At 36.2% G+C, this 22,860-nt stretch overlaps 1 protein-coding gene across 1 annotated transcript in view; it reads right to left on the bottom strand.

Annotated features, from left to right (window-relative positions):
• CalpC (calpain-C) overlaps positions 1 to 22,860 on the bottom strand; it is a 44,353-nt gene that overhangs the window by 978 nt on the left and 20,515 nt on the right. Inside the window, exons 3-13 of the mRNA XM_065493854.1 lie at positions 19,730 to 19,799; positions 13,327 to 13,576; positions 9,361 to 9,565; positions 8,178 to 8,249; positions 2,841 to 3,004; positions 2,591 to 2,763; positions 1,052 to 1,146; positions 887 to 1,000; positions 716 to 834; positions 484 to 656; positions 363 to 421 (exon numbers count right to left, since the gene is read on the bottom strand). Coding sequence (XP_065349926.1) covers positions 363 to 421; positions 484 to 656; positions 716 to 834; positions 887 to 1,000; positions 1,052 to 1,146; positions 2,591 to 2,763; positions 2,841 to 3,004; positions 8,178 to 8,249; positions 9,361 to 9,565; positions 13,327 to 13,576; positions 19,730 to 19,799 — 1,494 coding nt within the window. The remainder of the gene's footprint in view (positions 1 to 362; positions 422 to 483; positions 657 to 715; positions 835 to 886; positions 1,001 to 1,051; positions 1,147 to 2,590; positions 2,764 to 2,840; positions 3,005 to 8,177; positions 8,250 to 9,360; positions 9,566 to 13,326; positions 13,577 to 19,729; positions 19,800 to 22,860) is intronic.

The raw sequence follows: 22,860 nt of genomic DNA, 5'->3' as shown, positions 1-22,860 counted from the left end.
CTTAGAATTAAAAAAATATGTTATAACAAAATAATAACAAAAATGCTCAATAAAATATTTTGCAAAAATAAAAAATACGAATGAATTTTTAAGTTTTGAATTTAAATGTTTTAAAAATTAAAGAGAAAATAAGTTTCAAAATTTAATTTAAGTCCACACGTGCCTCTTAGGACAATTTTAGGGGACTGATATAAAAAAATAAGGTCTTTTTACGTCTTAAATATCACAAAAAATGTTTACAATAATTTTTTTACTCAACACTTATAATTTTCACTGATTTTGCTCTAAAATTTCTTACGATTGATGCTCTAAAAAAAATTAACCACCGAATTAATAATTATTTTTTTCTTGGAAAAGGATACGTCTAGCGCCAGGACAACTTGTCTGCAGACCTCCATGGACGCACAGCTTTTTATATAATCTGGAATTAATAAAATAAAAATTATCTCCAGCATTCAAATGAATTAATTAAAAAAATCTAACCGTTTGGGAGGCAGGCGTCAAGCAGTTCCTGCAGCTCGAACGCGTTCACCGTCCTGTGCTCGTCGGCGAGCTGCAGGAACACGGCTTCGTACTGACTAAAACTCTTGCCGTCCAGCGTCGGCGGCGCCTTCAGGATTGGCGATTTGACTAATTGCGGCGTCGTGTCCATGATTCTAACAAATTAATAAAAAATAAATTAAACGGCTCAAATTCTATTAATTCAAATTTTTACTTGAGCTTGAGGGGCTTGCTGGAGTACACCCTGAGGGTGAAGTTGGACTCCTGGCCGGGCTCAAAGGTCGTCGGCACGATCAGGTAGCTGCCCTGCTCCAGCTGACACCGGTGACTCACCTGATTAATTAATTAATTAATTGAGATTTTTATTTTTATATTTTGTACAAACCTGTCTGCTGTTTGTGTACTGTGAGTTGATGAGTGATTTGTTCTTCTTGAAGAAACTCCTGTTTATCGTTTCTGTCGAGTTCTTGGGCAGGGGATACGCGGTAAAGCCAATTACCTGAAAATTTTAGGGTTTAGTTAATTTATTTTAAGGATTTATTTTTGTTACCTTTGGCTCCATGACGCTGTGTTGGTTAAGGGAGACGACCACTTCCTGCATGTCACTCAGGATGAGCTGCAGTTGAGGGTTGATGTGGAAAGTGTCTGAAAGAATTAAATTTTATTTTGGTTGTGGATTATTCGAGAATTTAAAAATTATCAGGGCTAGAAATTTAACGGAAAAGCTGTACATGTTTTTTTAACATTTTCAAGCAGTTTTTGGACCAATTCAAATCAGTAAATACAATTTTGCACGTTTTTGCTTCAATGAGATGTTTTCATGACAATTTGAAATTTAATTTTCCTCAGCTTAAAATATAATTGAAACTAATTTCTTAAACGTTATTATGAAAAGAACAGAATAAAAACTTTCAGTGTACCCTGCTCCCTATCTTAAAAAGATAAAATTTAAAAAAATATAAAAGAGTAATTAAATGAAACGTAAATCAGGAAATAATTCGTTAAAGTTAAAAACGAAAAAAATTAAAACGAGGAAGTTCTGTCTTTTGTTTTGCTCCAAAATAGTATGCAAATTAGTACAACTCTTGGCAAATCTTGCGTTTAAAATTAGCAAAACAGGTATTAAGTGATAAAGACCGCAGCAATAAAAAAATTCAACACTAAAAATGGAGCGCCTTCTAAACCTTGAACATAATTTGTGCGTAGTATTCATCTTAAACAAGAGGCTTTCAACCCTTGGGCCCTTCAAGCCTGGGAAAAATCTGTTTTACGGTACGTTATTTTTTAAAATTGGACTTTTTCATAAAATTGGTAAAAAAATTCGTTCTAAAATTCGGGAACTGGTTCGATTTTGAAAAAAACCGCACATGGGCGGACGCGCATCACCAAGGGGCGTCGATTGGTAATTGAATCGGCGCCGTCCAGCCCACAGGGCCCCGCCTGGGCCCCAAAAACAAAAGTATGGAATGTTACAAATCACGTTTTTTTCAATTTTGAAAATTAATAACTCGGCTGCTATTGGCTGTAGAGTGAAAAACCAAATATTTTCAGTATTGCCGTATTTTAAGAACCTTTGCTGCCTCCGCCCGGAATTTTAATCCTTTTGGATTTATTTTTCTTTTAATTATTCTATGGGCAAGGTTCTGACTTGAAAACACACACGTCGATTGCTCGTGTTTTGCGGCGCAATTCGCGGATATGGTGATATTTTTATACGGGTAACATCCACAGCAGCTGTAGAACTAATTAAATCCAAATTTTTATCCTCTTATGACATTTAAATGTGGGACCTTCTGTGAATTTCATTTAGAGTTGCAAACAATTTACAGTGAACTAATAATAAAAGCTTTTTTTGATCCTAATTCTCGCTCAAAAGTGGTAAAAATATCAATTTTTATTTTCTGTTTATATCTTCCTTTGAAAATCACGAAAAAACAACACAGTAAATAATTATTCGGGAAATAACTTTAAAATTAGTCTCTCTATCACTGTAATTTGCAGAATATTTTGATAAAATAATATGTCCAGTTAATATTTTTTGTTTAAAACTAACCAGCAGCCCTGCTGTTTTATTTTTAAGTGATCCTACCTGTATTATTTCTGCATCCCCCGGCGCTGACGCCTCGTTGCCACGTGCCCTGGTACAATTTCATCTGCCAAGTGCTGCGGTGGTGCAGCGACGGCTCGTCTCTGCTCGTGTCGCTGTCCAAGTGCACCACCTCCAGGTGCGAGAACGTTTTCACAAAGTCCGAATACGATATCCTATCAAAAAAGCCATATTATAGTTTTAGATTTGCACCTGGGAGGAGGAGGATGAGAGACGCGCGGTGCATACGAACCAGAATTCTCCGTCGCCGAGGCTGGACAGTCTTTCCCGCTCGTCCATGGGCACCTCGTCCCACTCGGCCGAGTCCCTGCTCCACGCGCCGACGTACTCGCTGCCCACGCCAGTCGGGTTTCTCAGTCTCACCAGCTGCACGTTTTCCCCATTGAATGTCTCCACCTAAGAAGAGTGACAAAAATCGAACAGGGTCAGAATAATGATGATAGTAAATTCAGGTCGTTTTTTGTTGCAAATTCCAATGAGGAACTAAAGTTAAACGTTTAAAAAATAACGAGGTTTTGAAAATTTAAGACGTTTTTACTGAGAATTAATGGCTTTATGCTCCAGTTAGTCGTTTTAAAAAATATTGAGACGGATTATATTTTTTGCTAGCACTTCTTTGGGAAAAAAAGAGTATTATCACCATTGAAATAATTTATGATGGTGCCCTTGGAGAATTTAAATTATTTTTTAATAAAATAATAACAATAAATATTAGTAATAAATTAATAAATAATAAAATAGATTATTTTTAACAATTAAATTTTATAGAAAATAATTTAAAATAAGGAATTTGTTTCTGGTTAAAATTTTTGCAAATATAGGGGTTGAAATTTCTTAGGATTTAAATTTTAAAACATTCAATTCATTGGTTTTTTGCTCTATTTGACTTAAAAATAAATTTTTTAAATTAATATAAAATCATCTTTCTAATATAATTAAGCAGCAAAGTGCATTTGACGGTGCGTCACACAATTTTAAAAATCTTTGCAATAAAAATAACCACTAAAATTATTTTATTCGGTTTGAAATGTGGCTCTAAAACATTACGCGATTTGTGCAGATGGAGTCTAAATACAAAACAGTCGCTCAGATCGTCCCAAATTTCCAATTTACGAAGCCGAACCGATTCATAACTAAATTAATTATTGAGTTCATCCTATGATAAATTTATTCCGATTCTTTGCACTCTCTGCACGTTTAAGAATTGAAAAAAGTATGCTCTCAACACTCTTTTTTACTAAGAAAAATTTGAAATAAATCTGTTTTAATTTTATTTATTCAATTATAATTTGAATGTTTTAAATCATGCATAAAACTCCACGCTGGCCGGTATGCGTAAAAACAGCTGACTTGATTTCACGGTCAGCTGTGTTGTTAAATGAAAAATAGGCAAAAAAGGATATAAATCCATCACCCATCACAACAAACGGCAAAAACGACGTGTAGATTGAAACACAAACAAATCTCCCTGCAGCCACGCGATTAGACATGGGAAAAGCGAGTTTTTGTGCTGTCCAGAACTGCATTATCATTTATTTCTCTCAAGAAACGGCTGCCAAAATTAAATAATCATCCCGCTTGGCATCTCGTTCTCGAGTGTTCAAAAGGGTGAGCGAGAAATAATTGGCCTAGCTGGGCGAGTGTCCAAAACAAAAACAGCGACGAGATGAGAGTGAGCGACTCGAGAATGGCATGGCACGCAGAACTCGGCCAGGTGCGGATTAATTGTGCTGATTAATTGGCACATCGCGATGAGAATTCCCTGCGAGAGCTACAGCTCTCGGCTGCGTGAGACCTCAAATAATAATTTTCTCTTCCGTGCGCGCACCCATGACCTTTGCAACCAGACCAATTAAAATCGCAAAGTCACATTGCTCCGGCTCGAAAACTGCTGTTATTATTTTTTCAAATTCATAACAGTTTGGAATAAATATTAATTTATCTTGAAGACCGTCTTTGACGAAGTTTCTGAGCCCACCAATCGATTCCTGAGGGTCGAATTAGGTAAAGTCAACATTTTTGCTGACCAATAAGTCCAGCGCGACGTGCGAACTTTTTTTCCCGCCAAAACAATATGAATGCAAGAAGTGCGCATGCGTCAGAGCTGGTTTAAGCATTTGCAGAGAGACCGCCTGTTAGAATGACTTCGTTGTCAGATCCAGCCAGCTCTGACGCATGCGCACTTCTCGCATTCAGATTGTTTTGGCGGGAAAAAAAGTTCGCACGTCGCGCTGCACTTTTTAATCGGAAAAAACATCCACTCTATCTAATTCGACCCTCAGGAATCGATTGGTGGGCTCAGAAAATTCGTCAAAGACGGTCTTTAACCAGAACCAAAGTTTAAATCCCCTGAAAAACTCGATTAAAGAAATCTCAAACTGTGAGCCCCTCTAAAATAGGCATTTCTTGAAAATCTGGCCTTTCTTTTCCACTAGGACAATACCTTCACAAAATTCCATCAAGATCTGCGAAGACCCATTCCAAGCGAGACCAAGAGAAATTCCAGATTGTAATTTATTATCGTTAAAAATGATCGAAATCTCTCCTTGAAACTACCTGACTTTGACCTAAGAGATCTTTTTTAAAAGATTAACCCATGGAAAAGATTTGCAAAGTCCTAAAAATCAGGGTTCGCCAATTTTTCAATGCGCAAAAATGTATTACTTTTTCCAAATTAATCCCGGTGGCTTTTATACTGATTTTGCAAAATATATATTTTGGTCAACCATCGTGAGAATTTTTATCTTAAATCAAAATGCGCAAAATTGCAGAAAATGCGGGATTTTGCGAATGTGAGCCCGGCTAAAAATACGATGTTTTGGAGCAAAAATGGTATTTTTTTTTTTAATAAAAATCAGTTTCATGCACTGAATCAATTTAAACCTCAAATTGTTCGTCCGCAAATTCAATTAACTCTCGCAAACAAAATCGAACAAAAGGCGAAAAAGGTGTCTCCAGGCTGTGACGGCACGACTGCTGCGCGCCCATGTATTTATTTATTTATTTTGCAATTGTTTTTGTCCGCCTTTGGCGATTGAACAAGGCGTGAAATTCTGTCTCGGCGCGACAAAACGTCTCATTACACCTGTCTCTCTCTCTCGCGAAAGGAAACCCAACGCGGCGGCGGCGGTTGCAAAAATTATCAATTCACTGCACACGATCGGGTTTGTCGCTTGCAAAACCAACTACGTGTATTTCGCCGCCGAATTGGGAAGAAAAAAAGGCCAGGCGCATTTGCAGTCACGGAAGCGGGTTTCCTTCTTGAAATAAGGCGGATTATTTATTTATTATTTGTGCCCCGCGCGCGCAAAGAAAATTTCTCCCCGACGAACGAAGGAAGGAACGAACAATCTCGACGATGCACAAAGGAGCAGGCCAATAACCTGCTTCTCTCGTCAGGAGAGGAATGGAATAATCATGACATGCATTAACCTTTTAGCCAGTCAGCCGGATTGTTGTGAATATTATTTTCTTTCCATCTACAATTCTACAGCGCGCGGCCCCGTCCGGGATCGCGTGTTTTCGTTTTCGCTTCGATTAAGATGCAGTTTTCACCTGTCGCGTTAATAATAGGCTTTGTCCGCCGCTCAGCACTAATATACGTTTGCAGCCGTAAAAGCTTTTGCTTGGACATATTCTTAGAGTCATCCTTGATTGATAACAGACACATTCTTTGATGGAAATTTGGCCGAAATGTGTTGCTGTTAGAAGATAATTTTTCACAGTCAGCTCTCCGATTAATAAACAGGCGCAATTTCTCCTGAATGACAACCGGGATTTATTTCTGTTAATTTTTGACTCCAATAATCAAAATTTAAAGCGAGTTGTATAAGCCCTTAGTGTTTGAAGCCGCCAAAAGATGGCGCCACCGTATACTTTGGTAATAAATTCAATTTTAATGCACTCTCCGCAGCGATTTCAGACTAAATCCTGCCACTGTGCATTCTTCACTTAATTTACTTTCTTTTGACGTGCTGAAAACCAAAATCGGTTCAGCCAATCGCCGTCGATTCTTGAAAAACTATTTTTTTTAAATATAAAATATTTTCCAACGTTTCTACGGCGAATGGCTGGACTGATTTTGGTTTTCAGCACGTCAAAAGGAAGAAAAATAAGTGAAGAATGCACAGTGGAAGGATTAAGTCTGAAATTGCAGCGGAAATGACTTAAAAATTAAATTTATTACGAAAGTAAACGGTGGCGCCATCTGTTGGTGGCTTCAAACACTAGCGGCTAGCACAACTGGTGAATTAACGCATGAACTTCTTTTTTGTCTGATCCTCTGTCCTCGAAATTTAATTAAGAAATTCAAAAATCGAGCGTGATCGTTGGCGGCGAACTAAATCAATCTTATCGAGGAACCGGAATCGCTTCCGAACCCCAGATTTCGGTTCCGATCCGGTCCTCTGACACTATTGGAACCGTTTTGGTTACCTGAAACCGAATTTTAACATTTAAAATTTGATTACCAATGAGGAGAAATGTTTTAAAAATCTTTTCGGGTTTATTTCCTAATTTTTTATTAAAAATGAGTTAATTTTTCTTGCTCTAAAAATTTCATTGCATGAAAGCGACACCAAGAGAGTGTGCGTATATAAAATTAAATTTCATTGAAGAGAAAAAAGTGCGTTTGGTGCGATTATTCCGGACACGCAACTGGCTTCTTTTTCATACGTGTGTGTGTCATGCTTTCGTTGCTCCGACCGAAAAAGGCAGAGCGAAATTAGTGAATTAACGAGTCCACATCCACACGCAGCAGACGGCGGAAGAGTTAAAATAAAAACACTACTGCCTGGATTCAATCATTCGCCATAATTCCTGTAATTAGCAGGGCAATAAATCAATTATCGCCGTGTGTTTACACACTTCTAGAGTGAAGAGATGCAAAATAAAAAGTAGAAACAAAGAAAGAAAGAGACGAAGGGCCGTTAACTCTTCGTATTTTTTGCTTTCCTTCTCTCTCTCTTCACACTCTGTGATCGCAGCACCTTGCAGTTTCGTGCGTTGCATGCGATATGCATCGCGAACAAACGAAAGTTGCTCTCGAAAATGCCGTAACGGAAGCCGCAACCTTTTCTGATTGCCAGTTTCTGGCTCACGCGCGTCGTATTTTTACAAAGCTGGTTTTCAGACGAAATTTTTACTTTTTAAAATTTTCAGTCGGTTTAAACAAAAGTTTTAACAAATTTTGAATTAAAAAAAAACGTTTTTTATATGTTTAGCAAACATAAAATAATTTTTAACTATTTAAATTTAATTAATTTAATTTAAATTGCAATTCAAATCCTACTGTAGCTTGACAAAAATAATAGTTAATAAGAATAAATCATTTAAACGAGGAGCAGCCATAATTTAGTTCTATGCATGAAATACAATCCCTAGGTACTCTATTCAGGGTTCTCAAAAATGTCTATAAAGTTATACAAAAACAATATATAAATTTTGTTTAAATAAAATAAAAAATCAACATCAGATTCAAGGACAAAATTAAATCCCCATTCATCCATAAAATTTACGTGCCTTTAGCATTTAAGAAAGAAAATAATAATTGGAGGATGGACTGACTCACCCTGTCCAAGGCGTAGAGGCGATAGTTGGTCCCGATTTGGATGCCGTTGGCCAGTTTCTCGAGTTGTCTGATCTGTGGAACAAAACAAGCGGTCTCATCAGCAGCGAGATAGTTATTTATCTCTCGTCGGAACGGTCAGTCCGAAAAATAAAACGAGGATATTATCTAGGACGCTCGCGCGCGCGCTCGTATAGGTTATACACTCTCGTCACGGGTAATTAATCTCTCGGGCTTTGTGTGCGTACGTTTTGGTCCGCATTAGGTGCGTTTGCGTTTGCGGCACGTCACGAGAGCAGCGGGAAACTATGCAATTTAACGCCTGAGCTCAAATTTGCCTTTTCACTCTACCTCAGGCATATGAAAATGCGAATAAAATTGCTAGAAAAATGCGGTATTATAATCTTTAGATGAGAAATTAATTGTTTATTACAAACGGGCACCAACAGGAGCTTTGGAAACAAATAAAATTGATGATTTTAAGTTTTTTCGGATGATATTTAAAGAGGAACTTATTTATTGTAATTTAAAGACCGTTTTTGACGAAGTTTCTGAGAACGCCAATCGATTCCTGAGGGTCGAATTAGGTAAAATGGATGTTTTTCCGATCAAAAAGTGCAGCAAGACGTGCGAACTTTTTTTCCCGCCAAAACAATATGAATGCGAGAAGTGCGCATGCGTCAGAGCTGGCTGGATCTGACAAAGATGTCATATTCGCACAGGCAGTCTCTCTGCAAGTGCTCAAACCAGCTCTGACGCATGCGCACTTCTAGCATTCAAATTGTTTTGGCGGGGAAAAAAAGTTCGCACATCTTGCTGGACTTTTTGGCTGAAAAAATCTTCTCTTTACCTAATTCGACCCTCAGGAATCGATTGGTGTGCCCAGAAACTTCGTCAAATATAGTCTTTAAAAAATCTACTCGTCAGTAACTTAAATTTCCTTTTTTTTCCAAGCTACTAAAGATTTAACAATTTAATTTTTACTGATTTAAATTCCATTCAGGGATTTATTTTATGTTTTCTTCGCAGTCCATCCTAATTTTGAGGACATTTTTTTAAACTCGAGTCTGGCTTAGTAACTGAAAAGTGTCACAGACAATTTATTCGAAAGGGGTCTAGACTAGTGGCGTGACGCGGCGGCCGCCGTCGCCGCCGCCGCGTTTTTGCCCGCGGGTCAGATTTGTACCTGCGGTGACTGGGTGCCGTTAATTGGCGAGGCTGGGTGTACTGTACAGGTGACTATGGAGGTCATCTCCAGAAGGGTGGTCAGCAGGCGGCCGCAGGTGGTCGGGTCGTGTCTGATGGCCACGCTCTCGGTGATTCCGCCCGTCAGGTCGGCCAGCCCGTCCAGCAGAGAGCCGTACTTCAGGGCCTCGTACGAACCATGCAACCTGAAAAAGTACATTTGTTATTATTTGGTAAATTTTAATGAAATTAAAATTAAGCATAACCAACACACAAAATTCAAAGGGAGTTTTAAATTAGTTAATTTTGTTTTTCAACTTTATTTCCTATTTTCCAAAGAAAATGAACAAATTTCCACGCGAAGATCATTAGCTTATAATTTGTTTAAATTTACAGGAACATTTTACCTGCTAAAGTTTAGTTCACAGAAAAAAATCAATGTCGAAGAAAAGCGTAGAATTTAGAAAATATAAAATAACATCAAAAAATTAATTTTCTAACAGTGCGTTTCATGCAAAATCAGGGCGTTTTAGGAATTTATTAAAATTATTTCCGTTTCAAAAAGGTTTGGCAGAGACATTAAATTAAATTGCTCTCTTGCCTATTTTTTACTTTTCACTCCTTTAAAATTCCTATTTCCCTTTTCAAATGTTTTTATTACAATTTTAATCTGAAAAGCTGTCAGTAAAAAATTTGCATTGTCAAAAAATCAATTTACATGGTGCCAAAGTGTCGAAACATCTGACAAATCATCAGCCTTTATCTGCATTGTTTGGCGTGAAATTAACAGTTTTCCAGCGGCTCAAAATATACGACTGCGGCTCATCAGGAGGCGCGGACAAAAAGTGCAATGCCATTAATCAATTAAATTAGCAGCGGCGCGGCGAGGAAAAAATGGTCGCTCTCGGCGTGCTGAATAATAAAAATTCCTCGAGTGTCCATCAAAAGAGTGCACATCGGCGGCGCGAGCGCGAGTGAGAGAGAGAGAGAGAGACCCACTTATGCCTGGCGTACGCAATAACGGTGATTTTCCTTCTCTCCGCCGGGCGGCCGGCGGCTCGCCTCGGATGATGTATCTTCCTCTTCGTCCTCCGCGGTTTCTCCGCCTCTCCTACGTGTGTGTTATTTTTTTCGCGAAGTGAAACATTGTTGCACCTGCTCATTTAGGGAATTGTTTCAAAGTGTTCATTTCAACGAGCCATTTTTGCCAGAAAAGAGGACTTTTTTCGGTCTGATGTGATTTTTTATCCAATTTTTGAAATTCAGTTTCTTTAAATGGATTGTTTTTCTTGCGGAAAGGAAGAGCTATAAATTTAATTAGTTAATTTCTAACTTCACTGCGAAAAAATTCTCCAATTCGATTTTACATCTTTCATTCTTAATCAGTCGGTTTTAATTTAAATTCTCTTTAGTCAGGGTTGCATTATTTGCTTTAACACCCGGTTTTGTACCTTTCAATTTTTACCAAATTTCTTGCGCAAGAAATTAATTTATTCCGTTTTTCCCCTTTGAAAATCTAAAATTTGCAGTCGGAGTGCTCAAAATTTCCACTACTGCGCAGATTTTTTCTTTAAAATTGCCATATTCTGCCTCAATTTCTCCAAAAATGTATCTCTGACAATTTTTCAAGTCGAGGTCATGAGCAAATAATTAGAAAATGATTAAAAACTCAGGTGCAAACATTTCCCGCAATTAAGAAAAAGGTAAAATAACTGTTTTTCAACACTGCCTTGCATTTTTTTTTAAATTCGGGTTTTTTGCAACCCTGTTTTTAATGCATAGATATCAAGAACAATGTGGTTTCAAAGAGCGACTCCCTCCTGCCATGAGGGTGTGTCAAATTCTGCACTTCTTGGATTAGCAACAGCGTAGTCAAGAAAGGTATTTCTGTTCCGGTCCTGTCCTGTTCCTGTTCGCAAAATGGATTTTCTTTGTCTTGTCTTGTTACTAATATGTAGAAAAATGTTTAAAAATTTAAATTTGTTATTAAAAAATATGTCGAAACATGAATTTTTTTCTGATAAAACTTTGAATAATACAGACCTAGATTATTTAAATTCTCTTCTTTACCAATTTTAAAATAAACGCTCTAAAATCAAAGTAATTTTATTTTTATTGTTATTATTAATCCGAAGTAATTTTTGAATGTTTTAATTGCTAGATTAATACTAATTTTTTTTCAAAACAATTTAAATTATATAATTTTGTTAATAAAAAATAAAAAAAAATTAAAAAGTATTCCTTACAATTACTTAAGCTATTTGTCTAGTCTATCATTGAATGCGCGCCGCATTTTGATGTTTGTTAAGGCCACTTTCAATCAGCGGGAGCCAGATGAGCGTTAAAATTGGTTCGCACTGCGCAGATCCAAGATGGCGTCTGAATGTGTGAAACAAAAAGCTCTCTTTGGTTTTCCGTACGAGTGTCAAGAGTTTGTTTTTACGATCCAAGAGACAAATGCAAATTATACGTCACAATATTGACCAAAACTTGCTTCTTTTCGCGCATTTTCACTTGCGACCGTTTTTTCGCGCCTTAATCCACAGGAAGCCATATCTGCGCGTCGCATCACGAATTTTTAATCACCTCTATAAGAGTGACTTTCTAAAGATCAAGCAAATTTTCTTCCTGATTTTTATCATTTTAACTTACTAAAAAAAACCAGTATTCCGTGTATATGACCTGCCTTAAAGATTAAAAATACAAACTCATTCCATAAAAAAAACAGGACGCAGAACTTTATTGTTAGCGAATGTAGCACGCGAAAATAAAAAATGCGTGCTTTTGACAGCTGATCATGCAGCGAGCGGAACAGATATACCTGTCGCGGGCAGAGGTCGCAAAGATGCCGACCCGTGACCTCATCGACTGCGAAGTAAAAAGAGACGAGACAATTACGTAAAAATCGGTACGCGACTCGCGCTCGCGGCTCGATTTCCGGAGGTATTTCGTTGCACTTTGCAATTGATTCGCTGCGGTTTCGCACGCGAACCTTGAATGCATTGTACGTATTAATGCAGACGGCTGCTCGTTAGGAAATGGCATATATTATGCATTGTCGGATTTTGTGGCACGCTTTCACGCACTATCTACGCTGTAAATCAATCAGCATGCTGCAGAATGAGCGCGGATTACGGCGTTCGGCTGTAAAAATCGCTCATTAGCAGCCGGGTCAGCGCCTCTGACACATCGCTCGAGTGTCGGTTTCAATCAGACGTGATCCAAAAGGTTAAAAAATGTTAATTTTTTCCATCTTATGTACAAGATATTCTATGTTAAATTGATTTAAAATAAATAAATTTCTGATCAGGGTAAAAAATATGAAAACCAACAAGAAAAATTGCCAAATTTAAGACATTTTTAATGAAATTTGTCTCCCAAACAATTTTCGACCATCTCGAAAACAAGATATTTGTTTTAAAATGTCCAGCCATCCGACCTTAAGTTATGATTTGCCTGAAAATCACTATTTTTAAGGTGATCAGTCAGGGTTTTTTCACCACTGGTTTTTACCACTCAATTTTTTACCAATTTCTTGCGCTAGAAATGAATTTATTCCATTTTTTCACTGTGAAAATCTTAAATTTGTGGCCGGAGCTATCAAAATTTCCTCTACGGTGCAGATTTTTTCTTTTAAATTGCCATTTTCTGCCTCAATTTCTCCAATAATTTCTCTCTGGCAGTTTTTCAAGTCGAGTTCATGAGCAAATAATTAGAAAATTATTAAAAACTGAGGTGCAAACATTGCCTGCATGAAACTGGTTAAAATTTAAAAAACGCTATAACGAATGCCCCTCTTTGCAACCCTTTTGGCCTACCTGAAAATCTAAATCCAGTCCTTTGAATAAATTGAATAATTTGGGCGTCTTTCCAATTAAATAATTCAATACCAGATACGAAAACATTCCTTTTCCCTTTGACCCCACGGCCTAGTTTACCCAAAAAAGTATCAAAACAATATACTCACTTGGCGTAGGCCTTTTCGAGGAGTCCTGGCCAAAACTGGTCGGTGAGGGAGGCCTGCAGGAATGCGAGTCTTCCGTGGACGGTGGGCAGCCGGTCGTCGACCAGCACCTCGGTCCACTCGCCGCACCACCAAAGTCGGAAGCGGAACACGCCCCCGTGCTGGTCGAAGCCTTGGTCGGCCGGCACCACGCGGTAGAACAGACCTTTGCTCAGGTACAGCACGCCCAGGCACGCCACCAGCCACTTGTCGCCTGTCAACACCAAAACCAAATTGTTAATTTCGCTCACGCCCAAATTTTTTATTTCATTTCAAACCATTTTGATAATAATTAAAGCTGTTTAGAACTGTAGAAATCGTTTGGTAGTAAAAATTACGAATAAAATTTGTGAATTTTTCTCATTTCTGAAATTAAAGGTGGAATTTGGCAGCCAAAAATTATTTCTTCAACCTGAAATTTTTAAAAAGGTTGTTTTTAAGATTTTTATGTGTAAGAAAACAAAAATGAATTTTAGGGATCTAAAAAGAACAGTTTTATTTTAAATATAAAAAATAAGCGCATCCAAAATTATAAAATTAATAAAAAAATAAGAAAAATCAAATTAATTCGTTGCTTTTATACAAGATTACAAGTTCAGAGCACAACGTTGATTTTTGGAAACAATCTTAACGGTTTGTGCATTTTCTGCTACTAAATATATTTTAAATTATTTTAAAAACCAAAATATTTTGAAAAATCTTTAAATTTATTTTTAATTTTAATTTCTTTATTAAATGTTTTGCTTTTAAAACATTTACAGCCTTAAGATTTCGTTGTTCAATAATTTGAAGATGTGCAAAATGATCGGGATATTTAAAGAATTACATTTTTAGCTTTTAACGAAAAAATGTCACGTCAATGACAACTCTAACAAAAATAGAAAAATTGATGTTATTGCTGGAAAAAATATTCCAAAGCCCTTGATTGATTGATTGGCTTAAACTTCAGTTCATTTTGAAGATTTTTTAGTTTTAATTTTTATTTATTTGAGACCAGATTAAATTTTTGCTTAATCAGAAGTAAAAATATAACGTTTGAATTTTCCAACCATAACATAAGATCTAAAAATTGATTAATTTCTGATAATTTGATTTTGAACTCTTGATATACATATTTATTTTACGGTCGTTAAATCAGTTTTCTAAATATTTTTCTTCTCATCTTCTGCCCCTTTTTCAATATTATAAAATCAAATATTGAATATTTTTTACTAATTGTATTAAAAAAATTAATTGTTTTTGATAAATATTCAAATTATATATGCAATTTAATGAAATTATTGTTCGTTAACTGGTTAATGAATCAATGAAGTTGGTGCGTAACCTCAATATTAAATATATCGTTTTAAATAAGTTGTTTAATTTCATAAGAACTATATAATTTCGGGGGGAAAAGAAAGGATTTTTTACAGCCTGCGAAGTGTTGAGGGTCACGAGAAATTCCCAGCATGTGGTGCGAAAAAGGCTTTTTGCGAGAGGATAATAAATTAGCGCCGTCGTTTTATTGACGCATTTTACCGTGTGGACAAAGTAAAAGTCCTGCATGCTACGTGGAAAGGAATAAGGAATGCGGCATTTATTTCGGAAATCCAGGCCAGGCAATGGCTTGCGGTCAATTAGGCGGCGGGCGATCTCCGCCGTCACGCCGATTTTCAGAAACAAAGCTTCGTTATTTGAGCGCGTATAATTAGGCAATAAAAAAGTCTAAAGGCACAAGAATATTATCTGCATGCTCATAATTCAAGCAACCTTTCGAGAGCCGTTCCGCGGGTGGCTTGTTTACTTTCGTCCTCAATCGATATAGAGGGCGTTCCCACAAAAACATCCAGCGGTAAAAAGACAGGTTTTTTATTTCTGCGCGCTCGGGCCGACCTCAAATTTAAATCCCATTCACGAGATTAGCTGACTGGCGCGACTCTTACGCACGCGGTATTTAAATCACCTACTGGACCTTGATTCCAGTTCCTTTCTGCTGCAACAAATTGTCGTTTTTTATGTTTATTACTTTCTTTAAGACACCGGAGGCCTGGTTGCGATCTGTGTTGGTTCCCGCCGGGTCATAAGTCTCCATGGCGTCGAAATTTATAGTTGTTTGAATATATTCACCCATTTTGAAGCTGCGCAGTAAACCTGTGCGCATCTTAAGCATGCGCAGTAAGTTCAAATAGCTTCTTTATCTCACAGGGAGGCTGAAACTCATTACTGCGCATGCGTGAACTAAATTAAAACCTTCTGCGCAGTCGTAATACCCACCGTGGTCCGGATTGCGATCTGTGTTGGTTCCCGCCAGTCAGAAGTCAATATGGCGTCGAAATAATGGAGGCCAATCAAGAGACGGTCCAGCGGCCAATCAGAAGCGACAAAAAAGGGGCGTGCCAACCTAATTATTTCATTCCCGCGTATTTTGTTACATTTTCAGTAGCCTGATGTGCAATTTAACGGTCGGTTCACCAATTAATGGGCTAATCAGCTATTAGTAAAGAAATAACAAAAATATTAATTGTGCTGAAGCTATTTTCATGATTTTCCAAACCAATTTCATTTTACGTTTAAAACTTTCCCGCCGTACTCTACCAGACACCATATCTGCGCGTCACGCAAATTTAGACCCCATTACTTTAAGAGATTATAGTGATTAAATCAATCAAAAAAGCATTCAACTGTATTTTTGTTTGGTTTTGCTACAAAAATCTTTTTTTTTTAAATATTTAAAATATTTATTCATGGGTTTTAACAATTTGACTTTTTTAGTAATTGGAAAATTTTGTAGATTAATATATCACAGTAAAATTCATTCATTTGTGAACTATATAAAAATTTTGATTTATATTATTACGATTTTGCTAGAGAAAATAACTTTGTTTGATAAGAAATTTTTATCTAGCTTTTTTTCATATTTAAGAAATTAAAATAAAATTCTCATTCAGGCGTGGAGCAGCATTCAAATCACCTGTTGGAAGCCTTGGCCTTGATTCCAACCTCCTTTTTCCGCTGCACCAAATTGGCGGCTGCCTCTTTTTAAAGAGATAATTGGGTGATTATGTCATTAAAAGCTGACGTGGAGAAGTGCATTTACTTTTTGAAAGGGATTAATTATTAATGACCACTATTTTCGGGCAGTCGTGGAAAACAAACTAATCTGGCAGTAATCGGTGGAATGTAGCATGCGCGTCTGTCAAATTTAAGCATGAGTCGAATTATTTAATGACGAACCCAGTTATAAACCATTTCATTTCGTCATGTTTAATGGGAGAGGCTCTTTCTTGTATTTCAATAATTCGAACATTAAAATTCTTCCGAATGAGATTTAACGTCTGTCAACACGCGAGGGCAATTTTGTAAAAAAGAAAAAACACAAGAGGAATTATGCATTTCACTCTTTATAAATTAAAATTGCTACCCTTAAAATGCATTCAACAGAAAAATAAATATTAAATAAGTGATAATTCTTGTTAAGAGCAAGAAAATGACAGAAAAATACACAAAATGGAATTTGAATAGAAAAAATCAACTAGTTTCTGCAGCTATTTTTATCTGAAATAGGAACAAAGTTATTTCGACTCTTGTTTTTAGGGTTTTAGAGTTGAATGAAGGAGAAAATTAGAATTGCTACAAATTTGTATGTGTCACTTTTTGAACTGTAAATATAATTATAAAAACTAGATTTTTTCTAGGATTTTGCAGTATCAACCCTCTTAAAGTGGATTTATTAATAATTTGTCTTGAGCTTTACATAATAAAAATTAATGGTCAAACAACAGTGAAAATTTAATCACAGCATTATTTACACGGCTTTGCCATATTATGCTGTTGAGAATTTTATCCCAATTCTTTGATCGGTTGAATTTGTTGAGAAATTGACTTTGAGAGAAGCAAATAAGTAGTACTAGAAGTTTAATTAATTATATAAAATGAGTGTTACACAGATATCGCGTTTAACAAATTATATAATGAATTAAAATTTTAGAATTTAAAAGATTAGTAATATTTTTTAAGATTAATATTATATAATATATTGAACGTCACGTATAATTTAATTCATTAACAAATAGAACTAAATAAAAAATAAATAAACATGTCAGCTTAAAATATAAATATTTGTTTTGGTTGAATATTAAAATAAAATAATTTAATGCTGGTGCAAACTAAAATTGTTTTTTGTTTAATTACTTATAGTAATTGGTTGCTGCGCACCATGATTGTGTTAAAACATTGTTTCAAAATTAACCTCAATTAAATATGGGCTGATACAAAGCAACAATTGAAATTAATTTATTTTGCAACACTAGCGAAATTTTGGTTTTAATAATTTTTTATACAAATCAAAAGAGGACTTTGCACTACATTTGCTGATTTTAATCAAATTTTCTGAGATCTATGAAGATTTTTAAGAAAACTCTTTGTTGTGAAATTAATTAAGAGACAGTCTCCACCTTTTTGGAAGCATTCTAACTTTGCAGCCACTCTTCTCCAAGCTAATTTTTTATATTTACGCGTGTCAACAAGGATTTCCTGAGATTTTACAGAATCGAACCTATTTAATCTTTTGCAGAGGCCAAAAATAAATAAACAAATCATACGTCATTCCGTTCAAGATAAGAAAACGTCTGAATGACCCAATTCATTCGGATTATTTCCGGTCAGAGTGTAGCAAACCTTTGGTCTCGATTCTGTAATTGAATTAAGCGAAACTGACTCAGATGAGAGAAAAGGGAAATTGTTTGTGAGTCACGCCGTGGAAAATTAATCAAAGTGCATCATGTGTAGTGTATATAATTTCACTTGCTGCAATGGATTCGAGTCACGTCGTGTTATGACTGCGCGGCGCGCGGGCGCTGGCAATTCATCAGAAATTAAAGGGGCTCTTCTCGCTCTTAATAAAATAAATAGCTGGTTTATTTTTTGCTCGCAGCTCGTAGCAAGCAGCTTCGCGTTAATTTTGATTTAACAGGATTTCCCACCTAGCCCAAATATTTGCGTCAATTCCGTTCAAAACCGCGCGAGAAGCTAATTAATTCGCCGGGAGGACACTTTTTATAGAGCTGACCTAGTAGTCTGCAATCGCGGGGGACGCCGCCTCGCATTGTTATCAATTAAATCATCGAACGTCGGTTTTCGGCGTTGCAATGCGTCCCTCCCTTCCTACGCAACATCTTGCGATTTGGATCAATGCGCGTGAAATTGCGCTGATACACTTCCACAATAACACTCGAATTTAATGGATTTCGTCAATCTTGTTTGTCTCTTTAGCCTGTTATTACAAAATAGAGGGGAAATAAATGTTGAAAATCTTGTAAACTGGCTGCATGAATCCATTTACGTTTTGTGAGTGTAGAAAAAGGTATAATTCCTGAAAATAAATGTCACAAAAAGCAAAAGAGAGCTTCGAAGTTGAGCACTAGTCGACGCCATCTTGGATCTGACCGGCGGGAACTTATTCCAGTGCTCATCTGGCCCCCGGTTAGGTTAGAAGTATTAATTTCTATGTGAGAATGTTCCCTGGTATTGTAAGATTTTATTTATTAATTCATTAATTAGGAAATCGCTAAACAATTAGAGTTTGAAGCCGTCAACAGATGGCGCCACCTTATACTTCAGTAAAAAAAATAATTTTAAGGCACTGCCTCTGCGATTTTAGACTCAATCTTGCTACTGTGCATTCTTTATTTAATTATCTTTCTTTTGACGTGCTGAAAACCAAAATCGGTTACACCAATCGCCGTAGAATCGTGAAAAACTATTTTTTGAAATTAAAAATCTTTTCCGACGTTTCTACGATGAATGGCTGGACAGATTTTGGTTTTCAGCACGTCAAAAGAAAGAATATTAAGTGAAAAATGTACAGTGGCAGGATTTTAGTCTGAAATCACAGCGGAAAAGCCTTAAAATTAAATTTCTTAAGAGATTATATGGTGGCGCCATCTGTTGGCGGCTTCGAACACTAAGGGCTAACTCAACTGGTGAATTTCAACGAAATCATAAGTTCCAGTTCTGGGATATAATATGAAAAATAATTAGTAAGAACTGAGATTTTAAGAGGTTCAATTTTTTTCGACTGACGAATTTTTACGAAAATCGAATTTACATCAAAACATGAATCTGCTAAATCATTCCGAGTAAAAGGCAATTTCTCCGATCATTAATCCCTCTCTTATTTATCCACATGTCATCTTTTGAACACAAGAATAGAATAAAAAAAGAAAATGATGTATGCGTTGAACACATACATGATTCACGCACAGCACAATCGAGAAAACACCTGCTCGAAAATTGGCCTGCGCGCGGCCTCAGTCAGATACAGCTCATATATTTATTATTCAGACAATTGCGAGGCGCCGTCGGCTTGATTGTTGCCGATTGCACTTACCCATTTTGCCAGGAATGATGTCAAACTGGGAGGGGGCATCGTGGACGAACAGCGGTCGGCTGCACAGTTCCTGCCGAACAAAAAGACGCTCAATTAAAAACTCGATATGATATTATTTCGTTTCAATTAGCGTGTGATTATGCGCCGCGCCGCCACTGACCTACTTGTCACTCAATACACGAATGAATCTACGCGCGTCGTCGATTCGGTTTTCAAGGAGATCGGAATATTTAATACCGAGTCCGTCGGACGGAATAATCGAGTCGGTGCTGCGCTGAAATATGCTTTTCACGCTTTATAATCGAAATATATATTTATATGCCGACGCGAATCGGCGCTGGCTGCTTTTCATTTTAATTGAGACGCACACCATAGCCGCAAAATTTTGCATTGGAGACGCTGAGGCCGAAAAGGGAGAAGCGGAAAATTCGATTGAATAGAGGAGGAATCAATGAGGGTTTTCAACATTTTATCACAATTGACAATCAGTTAAGCAGGCGTGCATTTTGGAGGTGCGTTTATTTCCTCTACTCTCGATATTTTTACTTAGAAATTGATTGAAAATTATATTTTCAATTTTATTTTATTCAGTTTGTTAAATATAAAAAAATGTACTTAATTATTTTTTACCCAGTTTAAGATTTTAAGGCATATTAATTGTTTGTGATTTAAATTATTTTAAATGTTATATTCATATTAATAATTTTTTGTTTTTGATTTAATTAAAATATACCCATAAATTGTTCTTTGAGTTTTCTTTTCTTAAAAATATTTGCTTTTGTTTTTTAAATTTATGTAAAAATTTTGTATATAAACTCGTTCACAGCAACATATTAAAGTTAGCTAGATAATATTGATAATTCCAGTCAGATTTCTAGGTATATAGAGAGTAATTAGATATACGAGTTTGATGAAATCATATAAAATTTTCAATATTGCAATTAAAAATCACTTCTACTGATTGCAAGTTCTATATTATGGTCAAAATTTTTATTTTAACTGGTTATTCATGGAAAGAAATTTGGGATGTGTCTCAGGAAAACATTATTTTTGAACCAAATAAATAGGTTCATCATTTTCCGTCCCTCTTTAACTGACATAAAATTAATTATAAATTAAAATTAATCAAGATTTTTAGCTCCTGTTTCAATTTTAAAACTTCCAGATGTTTAAAATGAAGCTAATCATTTCAGGACAACGTTTCGCATGAAGATTTTCATTAAATTCATTATTAAAATAATTTTAGCAACAATTTAGCACTATACTTTATAATTAAAATCGATGATTTTACGAAATTTTTACATGTTTTTCTATTGATTTCAATTCCTCTCTCCGCGATCCTTCAAACGATGCACAAATTATGAGCTAAATTTCCTTTCTAACAGAATAAATCATGATTTTTAATAGAGTAAATAATCTCACCGATTGAATAACAGCATTCATGCAGATTAAAAATGAATTTTTAAAATTTAGAAGGTGATTATAATTTAAACTCTCAGGATTCCTTCAGTGGATTTATACTGGTATTTGGCAACAATAAAAGTAAATTTGATCTATTTTATAAAATATAATTTGATCTAGTTGAGTTTGTTTTACAGCACAACAAAATAAAGCTAAAACGATCCTTTACAAAAAAAATATGAACAAAAAATAAAATAAATAAATAATAATAAAAAATTGCTGAACCTAGGTCCATTTTAGCTGCAACTGAATCATGAGGGATAAATTATTGATTTAAAAACAATGATTTTATGGAGGTTAGCACTTACAGAGAGACAATTGGAAATTATTTGAAATGTTGGATGCAAAAAGCAGTTGATTGACACACAATTTGCAGTAAAATTCCAATTTCTCGGATTTTCACCAAAATTTGAGCACATTTTCTTGACAGATTTCGATTCCTATCGTCGAGATCTGTCCAACAGCGTACGAAACCTCTAAAGGAAACTCTTTCTCAGTGAAATAAAAAAGGATTTCAAGTAAGGAGACAGTGCTAACTTTGCAGCCACTTTTCTAAAAAGCCTTTTGCAGTCAATCGTCTTTTAAAGTGGAATGATACAGGGCAACAATTGAAAATTATTTGAATTGTTGGATGCCTTAAACAATTGACCGATAAACAATTTGTTCAACAATTTGCAATAATAAAAAAGGACCTTCCTAGAATTAAAATTCAAATTTTGCCAATTTTCTCCGAAATTTCCAGTGCTTAAACATATTTTCTCGGCATATTCCGATTCCTCTCGTCGAGATCTGTCCAATTGTGTATGCCACTTATTGGGGAAACTCTTGCTTTTGAAATTAAATCTGATTTCAAGTAAGGAGACAGCCATTACCATTTGAAAAGCACGCTAACTTTCCAGCCAATTTTCTCCAAAAATTTCAGAGCTTCTTAGGTCAATTTAGGCTTGAACTGAATCCTAAGGGATGAGTTTATGCATTGGCAACAAGCATTTTCCAGGCTTTTCCAGTATCATTCCTCTTTAAATAAAAAAAAATCCACTCAATTGGCCGCTTGCTGAGTGAGGTTAAAAATTCCCAGCATAATTAATTAATTGTCGTTCTCGTCTCGAGTTGATTTTCCTATTCGGTCTCGTGTGTCTCAAAGTGTATAATAATGCAATTTTTCAGCGCGCGAGAAAGCCGTTAATTCGTCTACGGTGCTCGCGCTCGCCTAATAAGGGTCTCGTTTGGTTCTTTGGCTCTGCGAGACTGAGAGAGAGAGCAGGCGAAATACATAATGCGCCTCCCACACGCACCGCCAACTCTCGGCTTGGGCTTCAGAGTGTGCTGTGCTGCAAGGACTGGCCTAACCTGATCTCGAGCGGCCGCCGCCGCCGCCGCCGAGCCAGCCAGCACTTTTATTTTACGTCTGCACAATACACACACACACGCCGATCGAGTGCATTATCCTTGATTCCTTCCCTGGCAGCGAAAGTGTTGTTTCACGGCACTGCTTTTCTTCTCGCCGATTCTTGGAAACGCGAATTGACGTCAATACCGGACGCTGCGACCTGCGACGGATCGAAAAGACTAATTTTCATGCCTTTGAGCTCTCTGTGAAGAGCACAAATTCATTTTATTCGTAAAAACTCTGCTTTTAAGGGAATTTTAATAAAAAAAAGGAAAATGGT

The sequence above is a fragment of the Cloeon dipterum genome, chromosome X (assembly GCF_949628265.1).
Source record: "Cloeon dipterum chromosome X, ieCloDipt1.1, whole genome shotgun sequence".
Classification (NCBI taxonomy): domain Eukaryota; kingdom Metazoa; phylum Arthropoda; class Insecta; order Ephemeroptera; family Baetidae; genus Cloeon; species Cloeon dipterum.
The sequence above is the reverse complement of the archived record's forward strand: the minus strand, read 5'-3'. Positions and strand labels throughout refer to the sequence as shown.